General features: G+C 38.9%; 1 protein-coding gene across 6 annotated transcripts in view; it reads right to left on the minus strand.

The window, feature by feature from the left end:
• Nucleotides 1-551: 551 nt before the first annotated feature.
• The window catches only part of tnrc6c2 (trinucleotide repeat containing adaptor 6C2), a 66,489-nt gene continuing 43,051 nt past the window's right edge, over nt 552-23,989 (minus strand). For 2 of the 6 annotated variants that reach the window (XM_051897098.1, XM_051897093.1), the window contains 19 exons: nt 20,459-22,684; nt 19,925-20,131; nt 18,895-19,052; nt 17,044-17,121; nt 16,875-16,932; nt 16,627-16,772; nt 16,326-16,472; nt 15,748-15,894; nt 13,871-13,990; nt 13,559-13,642; nt 13,123-13,366; nt 12,458-12,622; nt 11,625-11,813; nt 11,314-11,463; nt 10,987-11,097; nt 8,496-8,711; nt 8,215-8,288; nt 7,817-7,956; nt 552-7,379 (listed from right to left, as the gene is read on the minus strand). In XM_051897098.1, coding sequence (XP_051753058.1) covers nt 6,998-7,379; nt 7,817-7,956; nt 8,215-8,288; nt 8,496-8,711; nt 10,987-11,097; nt 11,314-11,463; nt 11,625-11,813; nt 12,458-12,622; nt 13,123-13,366; nt 13,559-13,642; nt 13,871-13,990; nt 15,748-15,894; nt 16,326-16,472; nt 16,627-16,772; nt 16,875-16,932; nt 17,044-17,121; nt 18,895-19,052; nt 19,925-20,131; nt 20,459-22,684 — 5,042 coding nt within the window. In that variant the 3' untranslated portion in view covers nt 552-6,997. The remainder of the gene's footprint in view (nt 7,380-7,816; nt 7,957-8,214; nt 8,289-8,495; nt 8,712-10,986; nt 11,098-11,313; nt 11,464-11,624; nt 11,814-12,457; nt 12,623-13,122; nt 13,367-13,558; nt 13,643-13,870; nt 13,991-15,747; nt 15,895-16,325; nt 16,473-16,626; nt 16,773-16,874; nt 16,933-17,043; nt 17,122-18,894; nt 19,053-19,924; nt 20,132-20,458; nt 22,685-23,989) is intronic. The other 4 variants (XM_051897094.1, XM_051897097.1, XM_051897096.1 and 1 more) reach the window with 4 other exon arrangements.

The raw sequence follows: 23,989 nt of genomic DNA on the forward strand, positions 1-23,989 counted from the left end.
AGAGTTAACTTGATACTAATTTTGTAAATGTTCTAACCCTAAGACAATGCAAAACTGAACCACAATGATAAAAGGCTGAAGCAAGGTAAATTGTTGCATGTGCCATTCAGCTACATAATTTAAAGGTGCCCTCAGTAATATTTGTTTATTTTTATTTATTTTTTACACAAAAACATGACTAGTATTTTTGGAAAAAGTTTTAAAAACTGCTTGCTTACACTTAGTACCCTTTTCCCACAGAATGGATTAATCATAATGTCTGACTGCTAATAAAGCCCCATTCAAGGAAAGTCGAAAGACTTGGTAATTTAAGTACAGCTAGCATCTAATTTAAATAAAACCTGCTTGCCAGTCTCACATTTCAAACCTGCAATAAAATCGGACATGCCGCTAGATGTCAGTATAAGACTGAGTCAGCATGATTGCCATATCAGCCAGCTTATTAACCACTTACAGAGGACACAGAGTTCCAAGAAAACACTACTCAAATGTTGACTAAATGGAATGTACATGAAATAGTAGCCTACACCATAAATAAAACAAAAACACAGTTCAAGAGAAAAAAATGCTGTTTATTAATATAGGTTGAAATAATCTCCATACCACATGGAAAGACTTTTTCGGTGCAAGTCCTCAACGATCACATTCTATTAAGGGTAAGGAAAAAACATTTAAAAGCCAGCAACATTGTTAAATCTCAGTACAGTCAGGTTCTTAATATTTGAACAATAAAGAGAAACAATTAAATTCCCTTTCACAAGACCCCGTACAACCCATCATTCCATTTGAACACTAGAATGTCAGTCACGGATTGGCATAAACCCACAGTGCTTGGTTGATGATGCTCCTTGGTTGAGAGACACAGAGCGTGTTGATGACACTTTAAAATCTGCTAATTCAAATCAGAACTCATACAATAAAGCAACAAATAACAAGTGTATGAACCCCCCCCCATCAAAAAGTTACTTGTGAGAATAGCATGACCGGACATATTGTCCCCTCAAACTTGTGCATAGATTCTTAATCCTTTCACAATATTTTAATTCCTCATCATAGTCTTAAACCTAGATGGAGTATTTTCAACCCACACTCAAAAACTAGTAAGAAAATCTGGTAGGAGTTCAAGTTCTATGTGTTGATCTACAATTCTCAGGCCTTTGCATACAAGCCTCTATTGAATTTCCAAAACAAGAAAAGACAAGAGGATGGAATACCAAGCATCTTTTACTGGACCTCGTTGAGAAACATCAAGCAAGGTAAAATAAAACAGTGGTAGGTCCTTCCACAACCTAACCAATAAACAAAACTGTATTTGTACGTAAAGCAATAGATACAAACAAACATATTTCAAATGGAAAGTACTCCACTTAAAGAAACATAACGCATAGGTTCATTACAAATCTAATATTTGGTAAATGTGTGTCTGCTACGGATTAAAATTCAAAAAGACATAAAAAAAAAAAAAAAAAATCCATAACCTTCAGTGCTTAGAGCTGGATTTCTATCGACATCTTTTGTCCTCTTTTATTAAACGATTTGTTAAATTCTCATGATAATCAACATCATAACAGTGAAACTGGAACTCTGGACCCCTAATCTTCCTGAGAAAATATCCAAGTCCATTGTCAATGTGCAAGACAGTGACAGAATTATGTTGCTTTTACAGAAATGAAAATTTGAAGACATTTTGGCATAAGTTCAACCAACAAGAACAATAATGTAATTCATAAGCAAAATTCAGCGCAACACTGAAACAATCCCAGAGTTCAGCAAGTAGCATACGTCTTCATTTAAAAAGTTTTTTTTAATTTATTTTTTTATTTATTTGATGGAAGATGTAAATGTAGTTTTTTTTCTTGCATTCTTGTAGTAAATTCCTTTACTTTTTTGTTTTGTTTTTGCAAATTCGGAAAATTCCATCATTTGTAAACGGCAGGTAATTCTGAAAAGAAAGAAGAATTTCACAGAATGGAAGAGATAGGCACCTTTTGAAATGAGTCAGAATGTCACTAACTTGCATCTGTTTATCTTTACTGTTCATGAATGTTACTGCTTCTCTACTAACTTTCTCACTATGGCCAAAGTTTAGTTTTTATCTTCTATTTTTTTTTCTATTACTATTTTTATGTTTTTTTTTTTTTTTTTTAAATAATGCAATTGAAACAATGCAAAACTCTTTAAAATGATAACTCTTGTGGGAATTATTACACAATAAAAGCCAATATGAGGATACAATTTTACAGGTTTTTAATATTTAAAGATGAAAATAAACCCATAAAGTCCTTGAGTAAACATTAACACATGAATTGTCATCATCTCCCCCGCTTTTTTTTTATTTTTTATTTTTATTTTTTTATTTTGGAGCAAGGGAAAAAAGACACTCAGTGCAACGCTAGATAGTAACCATGTTGGAACATTTTTTAAAACGCACACACATAACGGAGACTGTACAACATACTAAATGGATCATAATTGCAGGCAGTCGCCACGTGACGAGAAGCAGTGATTAAAGAGTGCACATACAGAACCATTCAAACACACTCATTCATACTAAAATCAACATTTTTCAACATAGCTTTTTTTTCTTCCTCGTGAAGAATGTTAAACCTTGTGAGCATGTTATCAAATACCTTAAAAGTGTCAGACCCAAACAAAAATTTAAGAAAAAATAAATTCACATTTTACAATTGGCGTGCTTTAATTCAAGTATCGGTGAATATATTTCTTTTGATATGTTTATGATTTTCATTCTTTGCCTAGAGACATAAACATTGTTTAGAATTATGGGTTTCAACATAATGATTGAAGGTATACACAAATACTGCATGTACGTCCTGTGTAATTTAATTTAAACCAATATGCAACTTCAGTAAGACTGTTTAGTTCAGATCTATCAATCTTTTTTTTTCTTTTAGGCAAATTCTCTCAGATGACACACCGTAAGGATCAAGGTCTATTGCTTATTTCAAATTGTATTTTACCCAGTAGTTTCAAAAGGGAAGGATTTAGAGATCTTATAGCATTTCTCTTCATAATGAACATGATAATATTGAGGATAATGGTAAGCTGTAGTCATAGTCTACCTATGCTGGTGTCACCAGAGACTTCCTGTGATCTTTGACTGTTTGGAATTACAGCCACATTGTGGTTCACTGTCAGTCAGCTGTGACTGAGTTTGGAACAAGGCAGTTACACACAGGCAACAGTGATCCCCCCCCACCCCCCCCCCCCACCCCCACCTCCCAGAATCCCAGAAATAGAAACAAATAAGTCAATGAACAACTTTAGCATCTTAAGACATCTGTTGAAATGTCTTTTTCCAAAAGGAAAGAAAAATGAAATAAAATAAAAGAAGGTTTATACAGCATACAGGCCAGAAATGAACTGAGACTGAGATGGAAATGTACAGTTCAGGCCACAATTTTACAAACAAACAGTTAATACAGCATACACAAAAGGCACTCCAGCTTGCTGTCAACCTTCAGAACATGACCAGCAAACAGGAGATAATATCAGCAAGAAGTGCATTTTTAAATGTTATAGATCTTTTTTCCTTCATTGTTTACATGTTTTTGTCAAACTTTAAAAAAAAAAAAAAAAAAAAGAAAGAAAAAAAGATACTAAAATGCTATTTCATTTTTGGTATTCAAAAAAGTACCAGGGATTACTCATTATCTGTATACCATTGGCACACCATAATCCCCAATGCTGTTAAAGTTCTTGCTTGTTATAAAGGATTCTTCAAATGACAGCAACAAGATTATCACAAATAGTTAGCATGAGGTGACAAATATATCTGACGAATATCCTCAACCCCTTTTAAACCCAATCCCACCTCAAACATACAAAAATCATCAAAGTGCCTCCGAACAGAAGTGCTCTACAACAAAACAACATTGGAATTTAAAATGTGAAGTCAGAGATGCCACAGTGTACTGTACATATATTTATGTATACATTGGCACATGAGACCATGAGGGGAATTCAACACAACCAGCAGCAGAGAGGTAAGATACACAGGTCCCATTTACTGTATAAATGAACTGATGGCTCTGCAGCAGTCCCTGTTCAGAAGGATTGAGAAGACCCAAACTAGCCAGCCTCCTAATTTTATTGCCCCACTGATAAATATCCGCTTGCGTTTCTTTAATGTACACTTCGTAAGCTTCTTACACATCATTTAGTGTGTAAAACTGCTTACAGACGATAAATCTTCAAAACTATCAACTTTCATTACACATAAATTTAGTTCATCTTGTCATGCCCTGAGATTGTACTGAAATGAGATTGATCAAATTCAGCAGAATTAACACACAGACCTCCCAAAACGAAATTGGCTTAGAGTCAGACAACATCCTAAATTTACAAGGATTACAATGGCCTCTTGAGTATGTAAGGAAGTATTACGGGAGGACTGTGAGATATTTCCAACTTCCTTTCAAAGCCACAGATTGGCACAAGATGGACATTACGTGCCCATCGTCTCTAACTTTGCATAGTAACAGCATGCTGTGTGCTGTAGTTATAGAGCCAGTGGCAGAAAGAGTCTGTCCATAGAAACACTGCTCGGACAGGGCTTTTCAAGTACGGGTGGCTTGTCTCGATAACAGGGTTGGCTTCACCGAGGCCACACAAGAGAGAGAGGATGTTAGCAGCTGAGTTAGAGGTGGGACACCCAGGGTGAGGTCACGCACACACACACACATCACTAAAAGAGCCCCTATTCTAAATGACCTAGGAACATTGTTAACAACAAAAACAAATGACTTTTGACATGAAATAAACAAATATGGCCCACACCATCGATCTTCGTTTGCATCCGTTACACAGGACAGGTATACAGAGGCACCTTTTTTTAAAGTGTATCTGCATATGAGCACTGCATGAAGACCAACAGAATGTGAAAAAACATCACACAACACTAGCAATTGGGGTGGGGGAGACCAGGGAGTGGGGAAGGATGCATGAGAGGTGTGATGTTATCCAGAGAAGGAACGGCAGGACATTCGAAGATCTGTACCTAAGTTACTACTACAAGGACGCCAATGATGAATGATGCCGCCAACATCCATATCATGACATCATTACTGTCCTTTCCTGCATTCCATTGTACTAGGTGCACAGAGAGAGTTGCTATGGAGAATCAAACATCCTCCGATCAGTTTCCACATTGAGGCACTAACACACCACCACAGCCTCCTTTTATATCCAGTCCAATCGAGGTGCCTCCTCCAGACAGGGCAAACACTTTTGACTATTTCAGAGTAACAATGACATTCACTTTGATAGAGTAGAAAGAAAAGTACAAACACAAAAAACATACATTGCAAGTTTCGTTTGATTGTAGAGTTTGTTCTTCCCTTCATTCTGAAATGTTTTTTTTTTTTTCTGCATTTAAGCTTCTGGACCAGAGATGGATGACAAACAAACAAGCTTTTTTGAATACCATTAAGGTACAAAAAAAAAAAAAAAAAGCCAAAAGTTGCCATAAGAAGTTTTTTTTTTTTTTTTTTTTTTTTTTTTTTTAACTATACGCTCCGTTATCTGATTTATTGGCTTCACAGAAGGAGCATCACTCTTGTAATAAGTGCTATGATAATACCCCTTTAAGAAGAGACTTAGAAAATGTAGATGTCTTTTATGTTTGTACCAAATGCAAGGATCTCTTATTCTGTACTGCATTAAGAGAAACACATTGTATTTGGTATTGTGCCTGACTCCCGTGCCATGTGTCTCCGCTCTGGATTCCGTTTCTGTTTGGTGAAGAAGTGGCCGGGAGACTGCGATCCCACACATGCAGTTTTAAACCACATGTAGTGACGTCTAACACAATTAACAGTTCCTCCTTTCCACACAAATACCGAACAGCCAGCAAGCCAGACAGACAGAGGCAAGGTGGGAAATTAGTCCAAAGGTTAAATTCTTCAAAAGTCTTCAAAAAAAGAAGAAGAAACAAAGCAGTCTTAAGTTTCAGTAAGCTTCAGTGTGGACGGAAGAAAGGGTCTCTGGCTTCTATTGCACAATGCATCAGAATGAGTTTCTTCTCTCTGTGTATCTCAATAAAAATGACGACCAGATACACCACACAGTAACTGAATAACATCTGATTGATTCAGCACTGATGTCCATTAGGTATATTTAAAAAGCCTCCACTGAAAGTGTTTTTAACAGTGGTTATGTACTCACACACAGATGCTTGGTCAAGTTCCAGCAGACACTCTGACATTCATTCATCTACATCAAAGCTTAACATTCAGCTTATTTTTTTCAACCATACACATAAAAAAAAAAAAAAAACTGGCGTGAGTAAATAGAAATCATAGAGCAGTGCAGCTCCCTTTTGTAAAACTAAAAAAATTAAAGAAAAAAGATCATTGGTGATTAGTCATGATGACAGGCCACTGCTAGGAGTGTTCTTCTCATTTGCTCTGGCCTATACGCTGGCTCAGAAACAGTACTGTGCAAGTTACAAAGAATTTTTTGTTGGTTTTATAAAATAAAGGTTTTTAAGGAGGACCTGGAGAGAGAGCACTTACGGCTAATATAATAAGTTCTGAAGAAAAGATGAAAAGTTTAAAACCAAAAAAGTACCAAGATCATTCCGATCATCAGAACAGTGTCGTTATAGGGAAGGGTGTCATGAGGTCTCACTGTGCCTGGGTCACTTTCAGATGGCTGCCTCGTTGATGGCTTCTCCTGAACAACACTTTTGAGCAAAAACAACCTTTGGAAATAAAAAAAGCATCAAAAAGGCTTCTGCCTCTATTGATTCTTGCTTCTCAAGGTCTTTGCACACTAAGAACAAGATGCACGGATACAACAAACAGTCTGACATAAAAACCAGAGGACAAATAAACAGCAGTTGGAGGTTTGCAGCTTCGCCTCAGACTAAACCTCCATTACAGCTCCACAAAAAGTGATTATCGCCACATTGATTTGCTTGGGTCTTGATCCATTAGGTCTTTTGACTTTGTCGGTTTATGATGTCCGATACATCCTACATGCTCTCTCCACTTAGTAGGTCACCCGGGAGCAAGGTGTTAATTGGGATGGGGCTGCCGATTACCCTGGCATCGTCTCCGTTTGGGGGAGCCCATAAACTGGAGTACTGCGGCACGCCGCCCCACAGCAGGTCACCTCCGTTTCCACTGCTGCTGTTCCCGGTGCTGCAGACTGTCTTGGTACCTCCTCCACCCCCGCTCCAGAGGCCTGTGGGGTGGCTGGCTACAGGGTTGCCCAGCCGGGGTTGATTGGAGCCTGGTGCTGGGCTGGCCTGCCAGCTGGTGGTGGGGGTAAGGGACTGGCCCTGTGCAAAGAAGCGGTTCACATCGTCCTCACTGGCAAACTCTGCCAGGATGGTAGTGTTACCCAGCACACACCTTGAGTGGCAGACAAATAGTTGGAATGGATTCAAGTATTAAATAGTTTTCTGGATAACACATAAAATCAGTCTAAAGACAGATGTGTCATACACATTTATCTAGAGCAGGGATGGGCAAACTCGGTCCTGGAGGGCCACTGCCCTGCAGATATTAGCTCCAACCCTAATCAAAAACACACCCGAACCAGCTAATCAATGCCTTCAGGATTACTAGAATGCTACACACAGATGAGTTTTATCAGGGTTGGAGCTAAACTCTGCAGGGCAGTGGCCCTCCAGGACCAAGTTTGCCCATCCCTGATCTAGAGGGATTTGAATTTAGGAAAAAAGGAAGAAATGTACGACTAACACTATTAATCCTAAATGAAAAGCTGTTCTGGAACATTCTATGGAAGTACTCAGAGAAGAATGAAGTAGTAGAGCTTGTAGTCTTACATGTGCAGGGATTTCTGGGCTTTGGCGGCCTCCTCCTTGGAGCTGTAACGTACGACAGCATTGCCCTGCGTCAGGTTCAGATGGAAGGTAATGAGAGGGCCGTGCTGCAAGCACAGAGTCCGTAGGGTGGAGCCGTCAATCTGATGCATACACAAAGATATGTTATTATATTTGGTATTATTAATATGCAAGTGCAATTAAACATAAAATAGTATAAATAGTATTCAGACAGTATAATGGGAGTGATTTTTTTTATTGTTAATGCTAAAAAACAAAATCAACACTTTTGTTAAATAAAAAGTGACAGTTCTGAAATTTCATGTAATATGATAAAAACTAGTATGAGATCTGAATTAATCTAGTTTTTTACAGTATTAAAACATGTTTGCTCTATGCACCTGAGGAGTGAGGTTTCTCAGCACGAGCCAGCTGCTTCCTCTGTTGGGACTGTCAGTGCTCCAAGTTCCCCCTTCTGTAACAAAAAGAAAAGATTAGTCTGGAAAAACATGTTGCAGCTGAGCATATTTTCCCCTAAATTCTTGACTTCTGACCATTTGCAACTCTAAACACATAACATTCATATAGACAGAGAGGGGTGACTGTTCGGCCACACTACAGAAGCACCTTGTAAGTAACTGATTTTACTGCTTTGTCTCACAATGGTGGACTGGGGATTTACCTGACGAGTAAGAGCTAGTCCAGCCCTGGCTGAGGCCAAGGGAGTTTCCTCCCCAGGTGGAGGAGGGCTTGGTGTTGGTCAGGCCTGGAGGGGGGCGAGAGGGAGCACTGGAGTTACGTGTCCCTGGAGAAACCTTCCATAACTCATGAGATAAAGACGCCTGTGTGTGGGAGATGGGTCCAGGGGACCAGGTAGACTTCATCTCCAAGAGTTTACCTGGAAAGACAGAGGAGGGGAAGAAAGAGAGAGGCAAATGAATAACAGAAGCAGGTATAGTCACCATTCATCACTGCCTTTAAGTCTTTCCCCACCAGCGTTTTTTTTTTTTTTTTTTTTTAAGTTGCCAGTCAGAACCAGCATTTTCCCAAACTTTGATGGTCCCCAGAATATTTTGTTGTATGAATATCTGAACATGTAATATATTGAAAGAACAGAGCCTCTGCTTTTAAAAATGTTATTCTAGCTTCAGCAATTTTTTTTAATCAAAACTGTAAGTTTAATAAAACAAAAAACAACCACAACAAAAAGCCGAGAAAATCATGTTTTTGTCAGACTACATCTGGGTCAGATTCAGAACGACGATCAAAACATATGTAGCCCCTCCAGTTCGCACCTGCCTGCTCCAAGTGGGACGCGAACCCGGGCCAGTCCGCATGAGAGTCGGACACTCTAACAAGGAGGCTAAAAGCTGCAACCCCTACTGTCAGTTGCTAGAGCATCTCTTGAGATCAGGGGAGTGAGGTTTACATGCACAGCTCTTACTAGCTCACATCTGTTACACATAGATAGAGTAGATTGAGTCCATCACCCTCAAAGCTTGCACACTCTTCCTGGGTCGACATTTCATTCAGTAGCGTTAGGCAGTTTTGATTTATATGCTGTTTAATGTTTGATGATCATGTTATTTTACATGTGCATAATTAATGCTCCTATCGCTTGTTTCTGCTTCTTCTTCGCCATGGTTTTGATCCGGAGATTCTGTACTCTTTCAGAAGATGCGTAATATCATCCTCTACCTTATAACAGTGAAAACATGGACTGCCAAAAAATTCTGTCAATGGCGAGGAAAGAGTTAGGCCCTGATATACGAAATTGAAGAATGAACTGGTGTGATGTTATTTCGAACAAAATCAGGCCAAAATGAAGTTAATTTCAGGAATTCGAAATGGAAAAAATTAATAGGTTGGTGTCCAGTTAATTTCTTCTGTTTAGTTTGTTCAGACCGTCAGATGCGAGTAAAAAAATGAACACGCTGTAGAGCTGCCAAGTTGCAGATGCCCAATTGAGCTTGTGCAAACATATCCATATCGCTATGATCAGATGCTTTCTTAACTGCAGTTTACTTACCGCTGTCCTTTTTGTTGTGTTTATTTTGTAATTGTGAGGAAAGCGAACAGCACATATTTACATTTTCATTGGTTCTAACAGTATATTGCTGCAAAGAAATTTTTTTTTACCCCTTAAATGAAAAGAAAGAGTATATCGGGGGCCTTAAGGGATAACGATTTTACCCTTTCCTGTACTCACACTGCCACAGACAAATACAGAAAAGACTTTTACCACATGAAATATTAAATATGAGGATGTACACTACCATTAATTTTTTTTTATGTTTTTGAAACATAAACATAAACTTATGCTCACCAAGGCTGCACTTATTTGATTTGAAATATGGTAAAAACTGTAATTTTGTGATATTTCTATTCTTATTACAAAAAAGAACCGTTTTCTATTTGAATTTTATTATGTAATTTATTCCTGTGATGGCAAAGCTAAATTTTCAGCAGCGAATAGTTCAGTCTTCAGTGTAACATGATCCTTCAGATGTCATACTAATGATTTCACTAAAGAATCCTGAAAAATAGCCCTTTTTCCCACAAATATATTAAGCAGAACAACTGTTTTTTTTTTTTACATTGTTAATAATAAGGAATGTTTCTTGAACACCAAATATTATAGCATATTAGAATGATTTTCAAACCCAAACTTTTGAACAGTAGTGTATAGTTGTCGAACAGGCCAAAATATTTGCCAAAAAGTATTTTTAATACTTATGCTGTAAATAAGTTCTTAAAAATGTGTGACTTTGGACATTGTCCAAAAGGTATTGACTGTTTTTTTTAAAGAATATTGTTATATAAATGCTTTAAATGTCTGCTTTTATTGCCTACACCAACTCCCTCTATCAATCAACAATAAAATATTCAACCTTAAGAAATATCTCACTGACTTTCTTCAATGCTACTGAAAGCCATGGTCTTGGAGAGAAACACATTCTGTATTAAAACAATACTTTAAATAAGTTTAATGTCTCTGACCATTATCAACATTTAAAACAGTAAAAGTACAACAGAACAAGGGAGAATGTGGGTTTTAGGAGAACACACTCTAACACACACTTTGTGAGGGACCTCTCCAGGTGTAAGGACGGGGGTCAAGAGTAAGCAGATCTAGGTTGTGGGACGTGGCCGTTTAGGGTTTAGGGCTGTACCTGGTTTGTCAGCATCCCTTTCGTTCTGAGAGGACGGACCAAATGAATTATATGCACTGACCGACCACTCGCTCGAGGAAGACAGAGTCCCACTCTGAGATGGGGATGAGGCTATTATGGCCGTTTGTCCCAAGTGGACAGCAAATGGGGGCAGAAACAGTGAAATACATTTACTATGTAATGCTCCTTATTATAGTGAGTATAACTTTAATTAAAAAGCAAAAGAGTTCAACACTCATTTACCAGTACACATTTTAATAAAGTCTTAAGTAACAATCTCTGTTGGTCTGTTATAACTTGTGTCATATGCTATCAATTGTCCCTCACCTCCAGTCCTGTCACGCAACAGGTAGCGATTCACATCTTGTATGTTGGTGTTGATGGTGGGGCCACTTGGAACACTTCCTGGGGTCATGTTGGGGTCATTCTCAGGGTCAATGTTCTGCAGACCTTTCCATGGCACCCCAGGGCAGAATTCTGAGAGAAAACAAGAACAAATTGGTTTTCACTGTATCTGGCTGCATATTGATGATAATTACAATATTCTATAACAATTTACTCAAGATTCAGTGCCAATAATATCTGTGATCAATAGCAATAATATTGTTTTTAAATTATAATATGCCACTGAAGCTCACCTGGAGGCCAGTTGATATTGGAGCCACTAGAGATTTTCTCATTGGGACTTTTGCCTTGTGTCCAGCTCTCCGGAGGCACCAAGGTGCTGGTGGGGGATTCAGAGCTTGACATCAGATTGTATGGGCTGAAGGAATCTTCCATGGCACTCTTTCCGACAGGCACATGGGACTGAGCAGCAGAGATTGCACCTACACCAAAAGAACATTCTCTTTAATCACAGGAAGTTCTACCCAAAAACCTCATACAATAAAATATTTAGAGACTAAGCAACCCAAACTCAGATATATACTTTGATGCCCAATATTTGAACTGTATATACAGTATTTTGCCTCTCTAAACATATTCCATCTTCAAGGATACAATCTGAATAATACGATTCAAAATTACAGGCTTGAGATTTTGTCCTCAGCTGAACTCACTCCAGTACACTGCTGCGGTTTGGCTGGACTTACTGTTCAGGCAAGTTTTACTGAGAACCAAAGCCAAAGAAGGATAATATTTTAAATGGCCCTGCTGACTCAGAGCAAAAATAACTCTGGAATGTCTGCAAGCACTTAACTTGACAGGGAGTTTGGTCTGTCCTTTTGAAATACACAAATCTCAGGGACAGAGGTGTGACTCAGTGTCTGGAGTTTGATGTTTGATTAAAGATATTGCTGTGTTTTCATTGGGTGGAATGTTGTTTGTGGAAGTAAATGTCTTTAAATGGGATGTTAGACCTAGAGGTTAGCATATGACTGTCTTGACATTATAGATTACATTAAAAAACTTCTGTCTGTGACAGCACAAATTCAAGCCTATAATATGTTTGAAGTAGTGAAAAAACTAATACCATGCTTATTGAGGTTTGCCTCCATGTGCTGAGCGCTAGCCGTCATGGAATCTATGGAATTTGAATGAGTCCACTGTGAGAGTCTGGATTGAGGCTGAGGAGGGTCTTTCAGAGATAGACCTCCCCCCTCCATACAGTTTACATTAATGTTCGGGTTCAAACCAGCTACATGGGGTGACAGAGAGACAACAGATTAATGCACATTCACACTCACACACACACACACACACACACGCGCACGCACACACGCAGACGCACACACACACGCACACGCACACGCACACGCACACACACGCACACACACACACACAGAAGGAAAAAAACAAAAGACAAGATCCAAATAATTAAAAAAAACCTAGTTTGTCAATGAATGAATGAATAAAAATAAACAATTACAAACAATGTAGTTTACACTTTGATTTAAGGTGTCCTTGTTACAGTGCAATTGTACAATTAATTAATAAGTAATATTAATTAACAACATAACCTACTACAGGGTTACAGTTTGGTTCAGTGTTAGTTACATGTAATTATGCATAATTTATTGTTATTACTAGAAGTACATGTAATATGTATAACATGGACACTGTAAAATAAGGCTACCCAAAAACACACAGCAAGCTTAAGCATGCAGGCATGTGTCTATATGCAGCTTGTTCTCTTACAGAGTGTATAAGGGCTGAAGGAGTTTGAAGAAGACTGCTGCTCTTTGGTCTGCAGGTCTGAGACGGAGAGGCCTGAAGTCTGAGGGTGACCTGTGAAGGTGTCCAGGCTTGCCTTACCAAGGTTTGGGTGCAGGCCGGTGTGAGAAGAAGGTGGAGGCTGCTGCTGCTTCATAAGCAGAGTCTGGGCCAGCTGACGCTGGTGCTGCTGAATCTGCTGCTGCATGTTTGTGATTGTACGTGCAACCTGCGTGAGAGAAGGACAGTGTTAATCTTTTTTCATTGTATATGGAAATTAACATTATTTGTCATAGTCATCAAAAGATAAGCACTAACTAATATTTCAGGACTTGAATTAATGTAACTGTAAAAAAAATATCCCCCATTTTATTTAGGGCTAGTAAAATTGTGTGTGAAAAAAAATGTGTGTGTGTCATACTTGCTGCTCTTGTTGTTTGATGGAACCAGAGACATTACGCTGAGCCTGCATCATTTGCTGCTGAATCTGCAAACGCTGATATGCCTGACAGAGAGAGAAAAAGATACAAGGTGGGTGAGAGAGGAACATACAGATAAATATAGAGAAAAAGAAATAAAAAGAAAGAGAGATATTGTTCAGAAGGCAGATGTGGTCATTATTTAGACAGTAAGCAGTATCATCTCACTCCCTCCAGACAGGCCAGTGAGTAGACAACAAATAGCTGGTATTCATTGGAAACAGCAGAGCAGGAGAGTGAATTGTGTGACTCACCACCTGCAGTTGTTGTAGTTGGTACAGCAGGGTCATTTGTTGAGGATTTATTGGTGAGGTTAAAAGTGCAGGATTCAGACCAATGTTTTTTGCCGCAAACTGTAAGAGCTGTGCTTGAACCTATTGAAAAAACAAAAACAAACAAAACCAACATTTGAAATTAAATTAAAATAATAATAATAATAATAATAATGATAGAAACACAGGTTTGTGCATAGGAAAAGCAAGGAAATCTGACCTTTTGGTCAATGTCACAGATTTGCTTTTATTAGAGACCTCCAAAATCTTAAATATTGCTAATTCATTTTACATCAATGATACCTCCAAGAGTAACCAAGAATTGACACTCAAAATGGCCTTGTACCATGAACATTTCTAATTCATAATATAATTTGGAAATTAACAGGGCTTGGGAAAAAAATGCTAACCCTAACCCTAAAATCCAAAATTAATAAAAATGTCCCCAAAAATCAAGATATGGAAATGCCCCTGTATGAATTCTTGTTTTTATTTAATTATAAAAACATGTATTTACAATATTTATAACTTAAAAAATTGCAATATCAAACATGCTAAAGAGTACTGTTTTCTAAGAACATCAGTAAGTTAACGTGTGATTTTGATTTTTGATAACAATAAATGAACTTCAATAAACATGAAGTTAAAGGTCAAAAGTTAAAGTCATTTTTCAAAAACACTATTTGGAAGTTAGTCCGGCTGACACCAACAACAAACTTGTAACCAATCAGCATTAGGGGGCGTATGACGGTCAAGGAGACAGAACGAGCAAGAGGGAGATTTGAAGAAAAACAGAAAGAGAGATGCAAAAAGATGAAACACAATACAAAAGAGCTCAAAAGAATATCACTGGAATGAAGGTTTATGACTGGGCAAGTGCTTTAGGACCCACGTAAATATTAGAAAAGCTTTCCAGCGCTGGAGAGAGCTAAGCGGGAATGCCTGAAAACAGTCGTGGAGGCTGCTTTGATTCCGCTTCACATGTGAGTAACACTGGGTTTGAGTGTCATTGAATGTCTGGAGCTGCTGTGCTGTTGGTGACTAACAACGAATTCTTGTGTGTATTTACTCTTGTGTACGGTACGTTCATTTTTTGTGCTTCCTTGTCATTCGTTCATCATCTGCGCTTTATTTTTTATAAAGTATTTTTGTTGTGCGTCAGCTGTGATAAACAGACAGCTAGTGAGAGCTGTGCAGGTAAACCACTGCGCACTGACGACTGCTAGAGAATGCGGTGTTTAGCGTCATTGTTAGTGCACTCGCCTCGCCTGCCAGCAGTGATCGGGCCAGGGTTAAAGACCGACTCGGAGCAGGGTGGTTAGGATTGGAGGGTGAGTTTTGGAGGCGGAGCAATGAAGAGAGGGGTGGGTTTGTTTGGGTTGATTTCAAGTATCAACAATGTCCAACAGCGTTTTTCAAAAATGCTATCCCCACCTTGAATATTAAGTGACCTTTTAGACTCAACAATGAAAATAATTCCAAACAAAGTCACAGCAGAACAGTTGTGCGTCTTAGAGCAAGATGCAATTTCAAAAGAATCTGTAGAATGAATGATTCAATGACCTACTCACTTGCTTTGTTCCTGAATGAATCAGCCATTTTAAACAAATTGGCTGAATTAATGATTCAATGACTCACTCAGTAAGCAGTGACTTTCCACAACCTATTGGCAGTTGTAGTTTAATATTCTAAAGTATAATTTTTCCATCAATTCATATTTGTATATTCTATATCTCAAAATTGTATGTTTGAACCATTAATCTCTTAACATTATTTATGCAAATGTAAATGTAGTGTAAATGCATTCATGCAACCTCAAATTCACTGGAATTTGAAATGTTAAGTGTAATTTCTACCACCTGAGGGGTGAGAAGCTGAGGCACTTGAGCACGTAGAATAGGCTGGGCGGAGCTAAGAGGTGGCACTGGTGGCTGAGGGGGCGGGGCCTGCTGCTGCATGACCCGAGTTTGTGCTGCTCCGTTAGTGCCAAACATTCCATTCTGCATCTAGGAAACAGAGAGTAAGGGGGGACAGTAAATTCCAGATCTATTCCAGCACAAATGTAACAGAATCTATCTAACAATGAAAATTTTTATTTAAAAAAAGGATGTGCTTTTAACATTGACCTGAACACAATGTCTTATTTTCCTACCGCTTTCAGATTAAAAATAAATAATTAAAATAAATAAACTACATAAAGAAATTAAAGAGTATTTTATGTTTCAGTGTTTATATAGCTCTTATGATATGAAAAATAACTTAATTTCACCACTTCAGCTTTAGTGGCTTTTTAACAAGTAAAAATTATGCAAACTTCACACCAAATGGTAGGGCATGATACCAGATAATGCAGATGCATAGACTAGGTTAAATACTTGCATCTAAGCTTAAAAACTACTGTGTGCGATGACCTATGCAGATATTTCACAACACTCACCTGTCTGTTGTTCAAGTTTTGCATGGACAGGCCAGAGGAGACCCCACCCAATCCATGGCTAGGGAGACTGCTATTGGCCAGTGGGAGCTTGAGGCCAGGAGAAGGCATAAACGGTGAGGTTGAAGCATCATCTGACAGCCTGCCATCCTGAGAGACCAGAAAATATGTTTTAAAAAGTAATTGAAAAATTTACCCAGATTAAATTTTTCTCCCCTTCAGTCAAGAAAAAATTATTGTACTTTTTTTCTCCAATTTATTCAATTAAATAAATTCTCAAAAAAGATTTGAGACAAGGCTATACCTTGTCCAGGAAGGGGGCACGATCCAGTGAGGGGTCTTTGGAGAGGTTTGTGGGTCGGCACACCATGGGCCTATTCATTCCATTACTGTAGTCCGACATGCCCATCCCCCGTTTGTCCAGTTCAGTTTTCTTCTCCAACAAAGCGCCTAGGGAAAGGCAAGTACAAAATCAGTGTTCCAGACCAAGATCATATGACTTATTGCATGTCTGTCTGCTGTTATGGGTTAACTTCAAAAGGAACTACATACTCATGGCCTGATCCAGATTCATATTGTTGCTCTTCAGGGCTTCTTCTGCAGGATCCTTCTGTAGCAGGTAAAAGAAAACGAACTGTTATGCTAAAAAATTATTTATTTTACAAGTATTGTTAATGATGGAAGCGACATATCGTTTCAGAATAAATAGGTTTTAACATACTGGAAAACCCATGTCTGTAAGCTGCTTGATAAGTCTGGTCATGATCCAAATGTCATCCTGCTTGTTGGAGAACTTGCCCTATAATGAACAAACAGCACTACATAAGGCAATAACATGCAACAAAAAGCAAATAATTTATACATATATGGGTCAAAGATGAAAGGGGTTTTCAAGCATCAAAAAATAAAAGAGTAATAAAGCTTTAAATTTTGTTTTTTCCCCCCCGTAGATTAGAATTTTATATTTTTCTAAGCAAAACATTGCAATTATGTTAACAATGACAATATTCTCTCCCCTTTTTGCAAAAGTCATTCAGAGTAACAGATATATTTATGTAAAAATGAAACAATATACTTATTCTGACCTGTACTTATTAAAATATATAAAAGAATATGTGATCTTATTAAATTATATTATATTTGAAATGATTTTCACTTCCTTACAAAAACTTATTGCTGACAAATGGGTAAAACCTAGTGGTTTGAAGGATACTGGCAAAGTATAAAGATTTAAAAATTACAATTAATTAGTATTTGGGGGCTGCACTGTGATCTTTAAATGGAGTCTTTTAAAATGTCGTCAAATGATTCTTATTTCAAATATGCTTGACAAGATTTTTTGGTATATAAACTATTGTTATACTGAAGGACATTTTAGTGGGTGTCTTCTGTAAATCATGGTAAAAATGTATGATGGTCATTATGTTTTTAGTATTAGTCTGTCTGAGTAAATGACGGCAGCAGAAGAATAATAAATAATAAGCATTTTATTCTACTGTTCTGATGCACCCTTCCATGCTTGCTTAGCTTGTCACTTTGTTTCTGACATGCTCTGCCCCAAAAATTACTGCTTGCATCTATATTTATGAATACGTTTTGTTTGCCAAAATAAATGACATTATCAGGATAGGTATTTTGGCTGGAGAATCCCCTCAACGGCCTCTCTTGAACTAGAAATATTGGTAAGCTATTATTCTGACAATTGCAATCCTCAATACCTTTCTCGTTTCCTTGCTAAAGGCCTGTTCACACCATGTATGATAACTATAACGATAATGATAAAGATACAGTTCTAAAAATCATTCTAAATATAAAAGAATAGCAGAGTCCACATCACAACTATAATGATAACGGCACACTGGCACAGCGAAATGATATCCTTGGAGTCACTTTCAGAACGTTTTTTTTTTTCTAGCTGATGAACGATAAACATTGACAGCCAATCAGAGTCCATTCCGCTTTAAAGAGCTTGAGCATTTAAAGCAGCATATGACACAACTGCAGCGCGCTTTTAGAATACACAGAGCTTTATTTACATTAACATTTTTAGTTTTTTGGCTTTTTCAGTGCCTAGCAACTCTATCTGTTAATGGCCATCTAAATTAAATCAATAACACAAATAAAACTAAACAGAAATGCATTAAAATAGTAACATTTATTAAGTTTAACACATACAGTATTTGTCAGTACTAAACATTCCTCATTTATCTGTAATATAAATAAGATGCTAAAATTGTTATTTATACAGTGATACTGTCATTCAGTGTAATGGATGACACTGGTATAACAGAGAATTTGCATTACACTGAATGATGAAACTTCTGCTTCAGCTTATATGTACATAAAATAACTTTAGTAAATGTAATTTGATGTGGACATCAAAATGGTGACGTCTCGTCTTTGACCCATATACATACATACACACACACACACACACAGTAATTATAAGTAAAATATTATTCAGAAAAAAAAAAATGTTTACATAAACCATATCTTAACCACACAATGAATATGTGACACTGAGTATTCATTACGGGACAGAGTACTGATGGCTTTGAATGGCTTCAGTTACCCTTTGTGGGCCCTTCTTGGATTGACCCCAGGAATTACAAGAGGAGTCTTGGGATGTGGGACTGTTCCACATGTCACCATCATCAGCATCCCACTGGCTGGTGTTCATGCCAATCTCTTCCCCTCCAGATCCCCAGCCATCTTGCATAGGTTTGGGACCTGGAAACACAATTGGACAATACTGCTCATAACCAGGGCCGTATAACATCATATTTGTATATACATATATATTTATATATACATGTTGCTCATATACCAGGATCCACAGAAAAACCTACTACATAATATGCGAAAAACAGTACACAAGCAGAGTAGTACATCCGGATACATAGTATTCGAAAAACAGTAGGTGAAAAAAACCCAGATAACCTACTACGTCTGCCAAAATTCTGAAGTGCACATTCGATGGACACTTTACTATCCCATGAGGCCACGGGAGAGGAGTTATGAATGGCAATGAAGCATCGCAACTGACGCCATAGTTCACATGACAATGACAACATGGCGGATATAGTATGTCCGAATTTCATTCATACTTCATACATTCATACTATATAGAACTTTATTAACAGTTTGCAAAGCAAGTTTCAAACCAAATGTAGTACCAACTATACAGTATGTGATTTCAGATGCAGCGAATGTTGGAGACAGTGAATGGATTCCCAAACATTGCCCCTTTCTGTCATTGTTCGGATAAATAGATAGTTCTGTCCCAAACCCACAGCACTGGTTGAGTCAGTGTTTCTGTCAGGCTGGTTGGGATGTTAGAGTAATTATTTTAAAGTCCCAGAGAGCCACAGTTTTTACACTTTAGAATTTACTTGTCTCAGCATGTTAAGCTGGAATAGTATAAACTTTTTTATTTTTCAACTAGTACTGGAGATTTATTCAACCACCAGAGGTCAGTGTAGTTTAACTTTATCATCATATTGCAACAAAAAAGTGAATTTAAGTATCAGCAATGACTTGAGTTTCCCCACATTTGTTATAGCAAGTGCTTTAATGTGAAGAGGTTTCTTTTATTTCATTACCTTCCTGACAGGGGCCTGATCCAGCAGGTGCATTTCCTCTGCCATAAGGTCCACTGGAGTCACGGGCACTTTCACCCCATCTTCCACAGCCCTTAGTGGGCTGGCCCCAAGCTGAAGTGCCATTGTCCACAGAGGGGTTGGAATTGGCTGGCTCGCCCCATGAAGAGGGTTCTGTATTTGGCTGGACATTAGGAAGCTCTCCCCAGCCTGATACAGAATCAAACATTATCAGTATAATAACTTAAGATGAAGTATTTAAAATACAGAAAATAATATTTGGCACTTATGTCCAATTGAATAATAACAATCAATAGATAAATTATCAAAATAACTTAGTTGGTATCTTATTAATTTGTTCTTATAATACAAAAAAGTAAGTGCACTGCATCAAATAGTCAAATTATTGAAACAGTCTACAGTCAACAATGGATCTAACCTTGACTTTAATAATTTAAGCAATTTTATTAATGTTTGTCAGATGTACAGAGGACTAAAACGAGCATTAGAAAGGGAGAAATATATGCATCCTCTCACCTGGGTTCCCCATGGGCACCCTGTTAAGAGGAGATTCACCTTGACTGGGTGAGCCATTGTTGTTGCTGCCATTGACATGGTTCTGAGTGGGACCTTGGCTGTGGTGTTGGTGATGGTTGCTGTTGTTGTTGTTTGGCCCAGTTAGGCTATTACTGCTGCCATTGTTGCTGGTTCCTGGATGATTTTGGGAGTTATTCCTGTCCCACATGTTCACACTCTTGCAGTAAGCATTGGGGTCACCCCAGGTGGAGGTCCCATCATCAATTTCCATTTTGCGACGAATAGAAGATGGAGATGGTTCTTCCCAGCCTGTGACCTCATCTCCTGGATCCTGGCGTCCTCCTGATGCCCAGCCAGAGCTGTTCTGTTTTACAGAATTTGGGCCACACCATGATCCTATGCCTCCAGCTCCACTGTTGCCACATGTGGATTCCTGAAGTTTTCCACCCCAACCTTGGGCTGAACCATTGGAATGTTGAGCATCACCCCAACCACCACCCTGTGCTGGTGCTGCTTTACCCCAACCTCTCTGGGTTTCCTTCCAGTTTCTGTTTTCAGGGTCCCTAGAGTTACTTCCAGAGCCATCCTTCCGTATTTCTGAAGGGTCACCCCACTCTCCACTATTCCCACTGCCACTACTTCCCCAGCCTGAGGAAGTTTTGGGTCCATCACCCCAACCTTTTGTTTTTTTCTGAGAAGTACCATCATCCCAGCTAGAAGACTTTTCTTCAGAAGCCCAAGATTGGCCATTACAGCCATTGCTGTTGATACCCTCAGCAATGGGATCACCCCAGCCACAAACTGATCCATTGGGAACCTTTTTATTTACAGGTGGTTCCCCCCATCCACCATTAGGTTGAGCAGAGGCTGGGACCGATCCTCCCCAGCCTGAGTTTGGTGTGGCTCTGCAAGATCCCTCGCTCTTGCTTGTGTCCATTCTAGGAGGTGCATTGAGGTTGGGATTGGCAGATCCAGGAGGAGGTGGTGCAGGCCCAGTTAAAGGTGTGTTGGAGGAAGACCCCCAGACCTCAGTCCCTGCATCATTCTTTTTGTCTGGACTTTCTTCCATTTCCCAAACAGTGTGTTGACGAACTGGAGTTTGTCCCCAGCCTGAGTTGCAGAGGACACGTGGGTCCAAGTCCTGCCTCGGCAGCAAAGGGGCCAAATCATCACTTGAGGACCTCTCTCTTCTTCTTGAGTGGCCCTCACTACTATCCCTGCTGCCCTCACTTGCTGGAGTATCAGGGCCCCAGGAACTCATATGTTCTTGGGAAGGACCATCATTAGCATCCCACCCTGTACCGTCAGTGCTTGGCTGTTTGCTCCAGTCACCCCAGCCGCCACCACTGCTAGCTCCTCCCTGCCCCCAAGAGGAGACCCCTGCAGAATCCCAGCCGGAATCCTTTGATTCTCCATTTTTGGCATCTCGGTTGCCCCAGAAAGCAGTTCCATCTTCACTGGCAGGCTCAGTAGGTGACTGACTAAGGTTTCCTCTCCAGCTGTTCACTGGACTCATTGGCTCTGGTTTAGTGTTATTTGGTCCATCAGTTTTAAGGTTAGGAGGTTTCATGTTGAAAGATACATTTGTGGGAGACTGGTGCTGTTCTGGGATATCTGGGTTGCCCCATGCACAGTCCCCTACAAGGTTTCCATTGACACAACCAATGCTACCATTTCCAATGGTGCCGTGAGGTGGTGCCACTCCTCCTTGGCCACACATACTAAGTGAAAGTGAATTTGAGCAAACCATGCTACTAGGGCCTGACCCTACCCCAGGCCCCTCATGTCCAAGAGCTGGCCAAGCAGCAGGGTTGGCACTGGGGTTGAGGTTCAGATTAGAGGCACCCCAGCTGGACTGCCCTGTACTGCCCATGGGAAAGTCAATCTTTCCTTCTGAGACCCACCCCCTGGTAGGGCCACCTTGACTAGAGACCATACTAGAAGTGAGATTAACGCTGGCTTTGCTGATTGGGTAATGACCCTGCTGGCTAGCTCCTGTAGCCATGATAGTGCTACTACTGTTGCCTACAAACTCTGATGTGCGTTCAGCGTCCAAGGTGCATTCTGGTGTCTGCTGGCTCTTGCCGTATGTAATGGAAGGCCAAGTGTCTGAGTTGTTATGGTTAATAATCACTTTATCCTGGTTGCCGCTGCTGCTTTTGGTGACTGGGATGTTCCAGTGACAATTCTCATTCTGGGCTCCCAGGCCACTTTGATGGGGAAGTCCTGTAAAACAAATACACAGGGTGGATTTTATTATAGCGAAAATGGATAAATAAAAAAAAAGTGTACAGGACATCATTTATGTATTTTAAAATAAAACTATGGGCAAGGGATATTCATTTTAGCTTCTCTCTCTCTCTCTCTCTCTCTCTCTCTCTCTCTCTCTCTCTCTCTCTCTCTCTCTCTCTCTCACACACACACACACACACACACACACACACACAGCTTTACTTCTTTCCAGCTATAATCAATCATGAGCCAGCAGATAATCGATGGTGTGTAAATTATGGTATGAGAGCAGAAAGAGGGCATTGATCTGCAATGCAAAAGCAACTGCACTCTCTACAACCACTGAGAGTATTCATCCTAAACAGTATGCATTTGTATTATCCATCCCCTTAAATGGTCATGTGGCAGTTATATGATTCACTAAATAAATCAATGGTGCCCATGACTAAAAAGCATTTAATTAACCAAGCTCCAAAATCATTTTGATATTGTGGAATCTGACGCAACACAAGCAAATACATTTTCATATGACTGCCTTTAGAGCAAGACACTGACAAAGAGGTATACACTGACAAAATGTTACATCATACATCATCACACCCCAGGCCCCACCCACTGGCATTCAGTTGCTTAGCAGCTGACACCTGTCTACACCAGAAGCAAGCACCATATCAAAGACAAATAGAATCCATTATAATCATTGATGCTGTCTACACTGGATACAGTATATAGATACCCGTTCAGTTTCAGACATACTCGACGTGCTTGAATCTGCTGACGAAAGGAAAAAGGGAAGAGTAAAAGAACGTTTGCTTTGACGTGTCCTATTTAAACACTGACATTTTTTTTATTTTATTTTTTATAAAAGCATAAAGAAACAGAACAGTGAAGGAAATTCTAGGTCTAATTCTAGTTGGGAAATAATCATTTTAGTACTATTTGCAAATAATATTTGTATTAATTTGCATAAATATGCACATATATACTTTTATTTGTATGCTTAATATGTTGAAAAAGTGGCATAACTTTCTTTAAAAAGTGGGTGGGACAGGAGTGTGTGTTTGGGGTGGGGAGTTGCTAATACAGTGCTATATCAGATATGTACAATAACAATTGTAGAAAAAAAAATAGCATTACAATGTCCAGAAATCAATTTCAATAGTACACTGAGAACTATGTTTAATGTGATAGCTTCATTCTTACATCTATTATATCTGTAATACAATATTTAATCCAGAGATACTTCATTATACTTCAACTAGCATTCAAATTCCCTGATCAGGCTGGTCTAGTGGTAGA

The sequence above is a fragment of the Ctenopharyngodon idella genome, chromosome 6, assembly GCF_019924925.1.
Source record: "Ctenopharyngodon idella isolate HZGC_01 chromosome 6, HZGC01, whole genome shotgun sequence".
Classification (NCBI taxonomy): domain Eukaryota; kingdom Metazoa; phylum Chordata; class Actinopteri; order Cypriniformes; family Xenocyprididae; genus Ctenopharyngodon; species Ctenopharyngodon idella.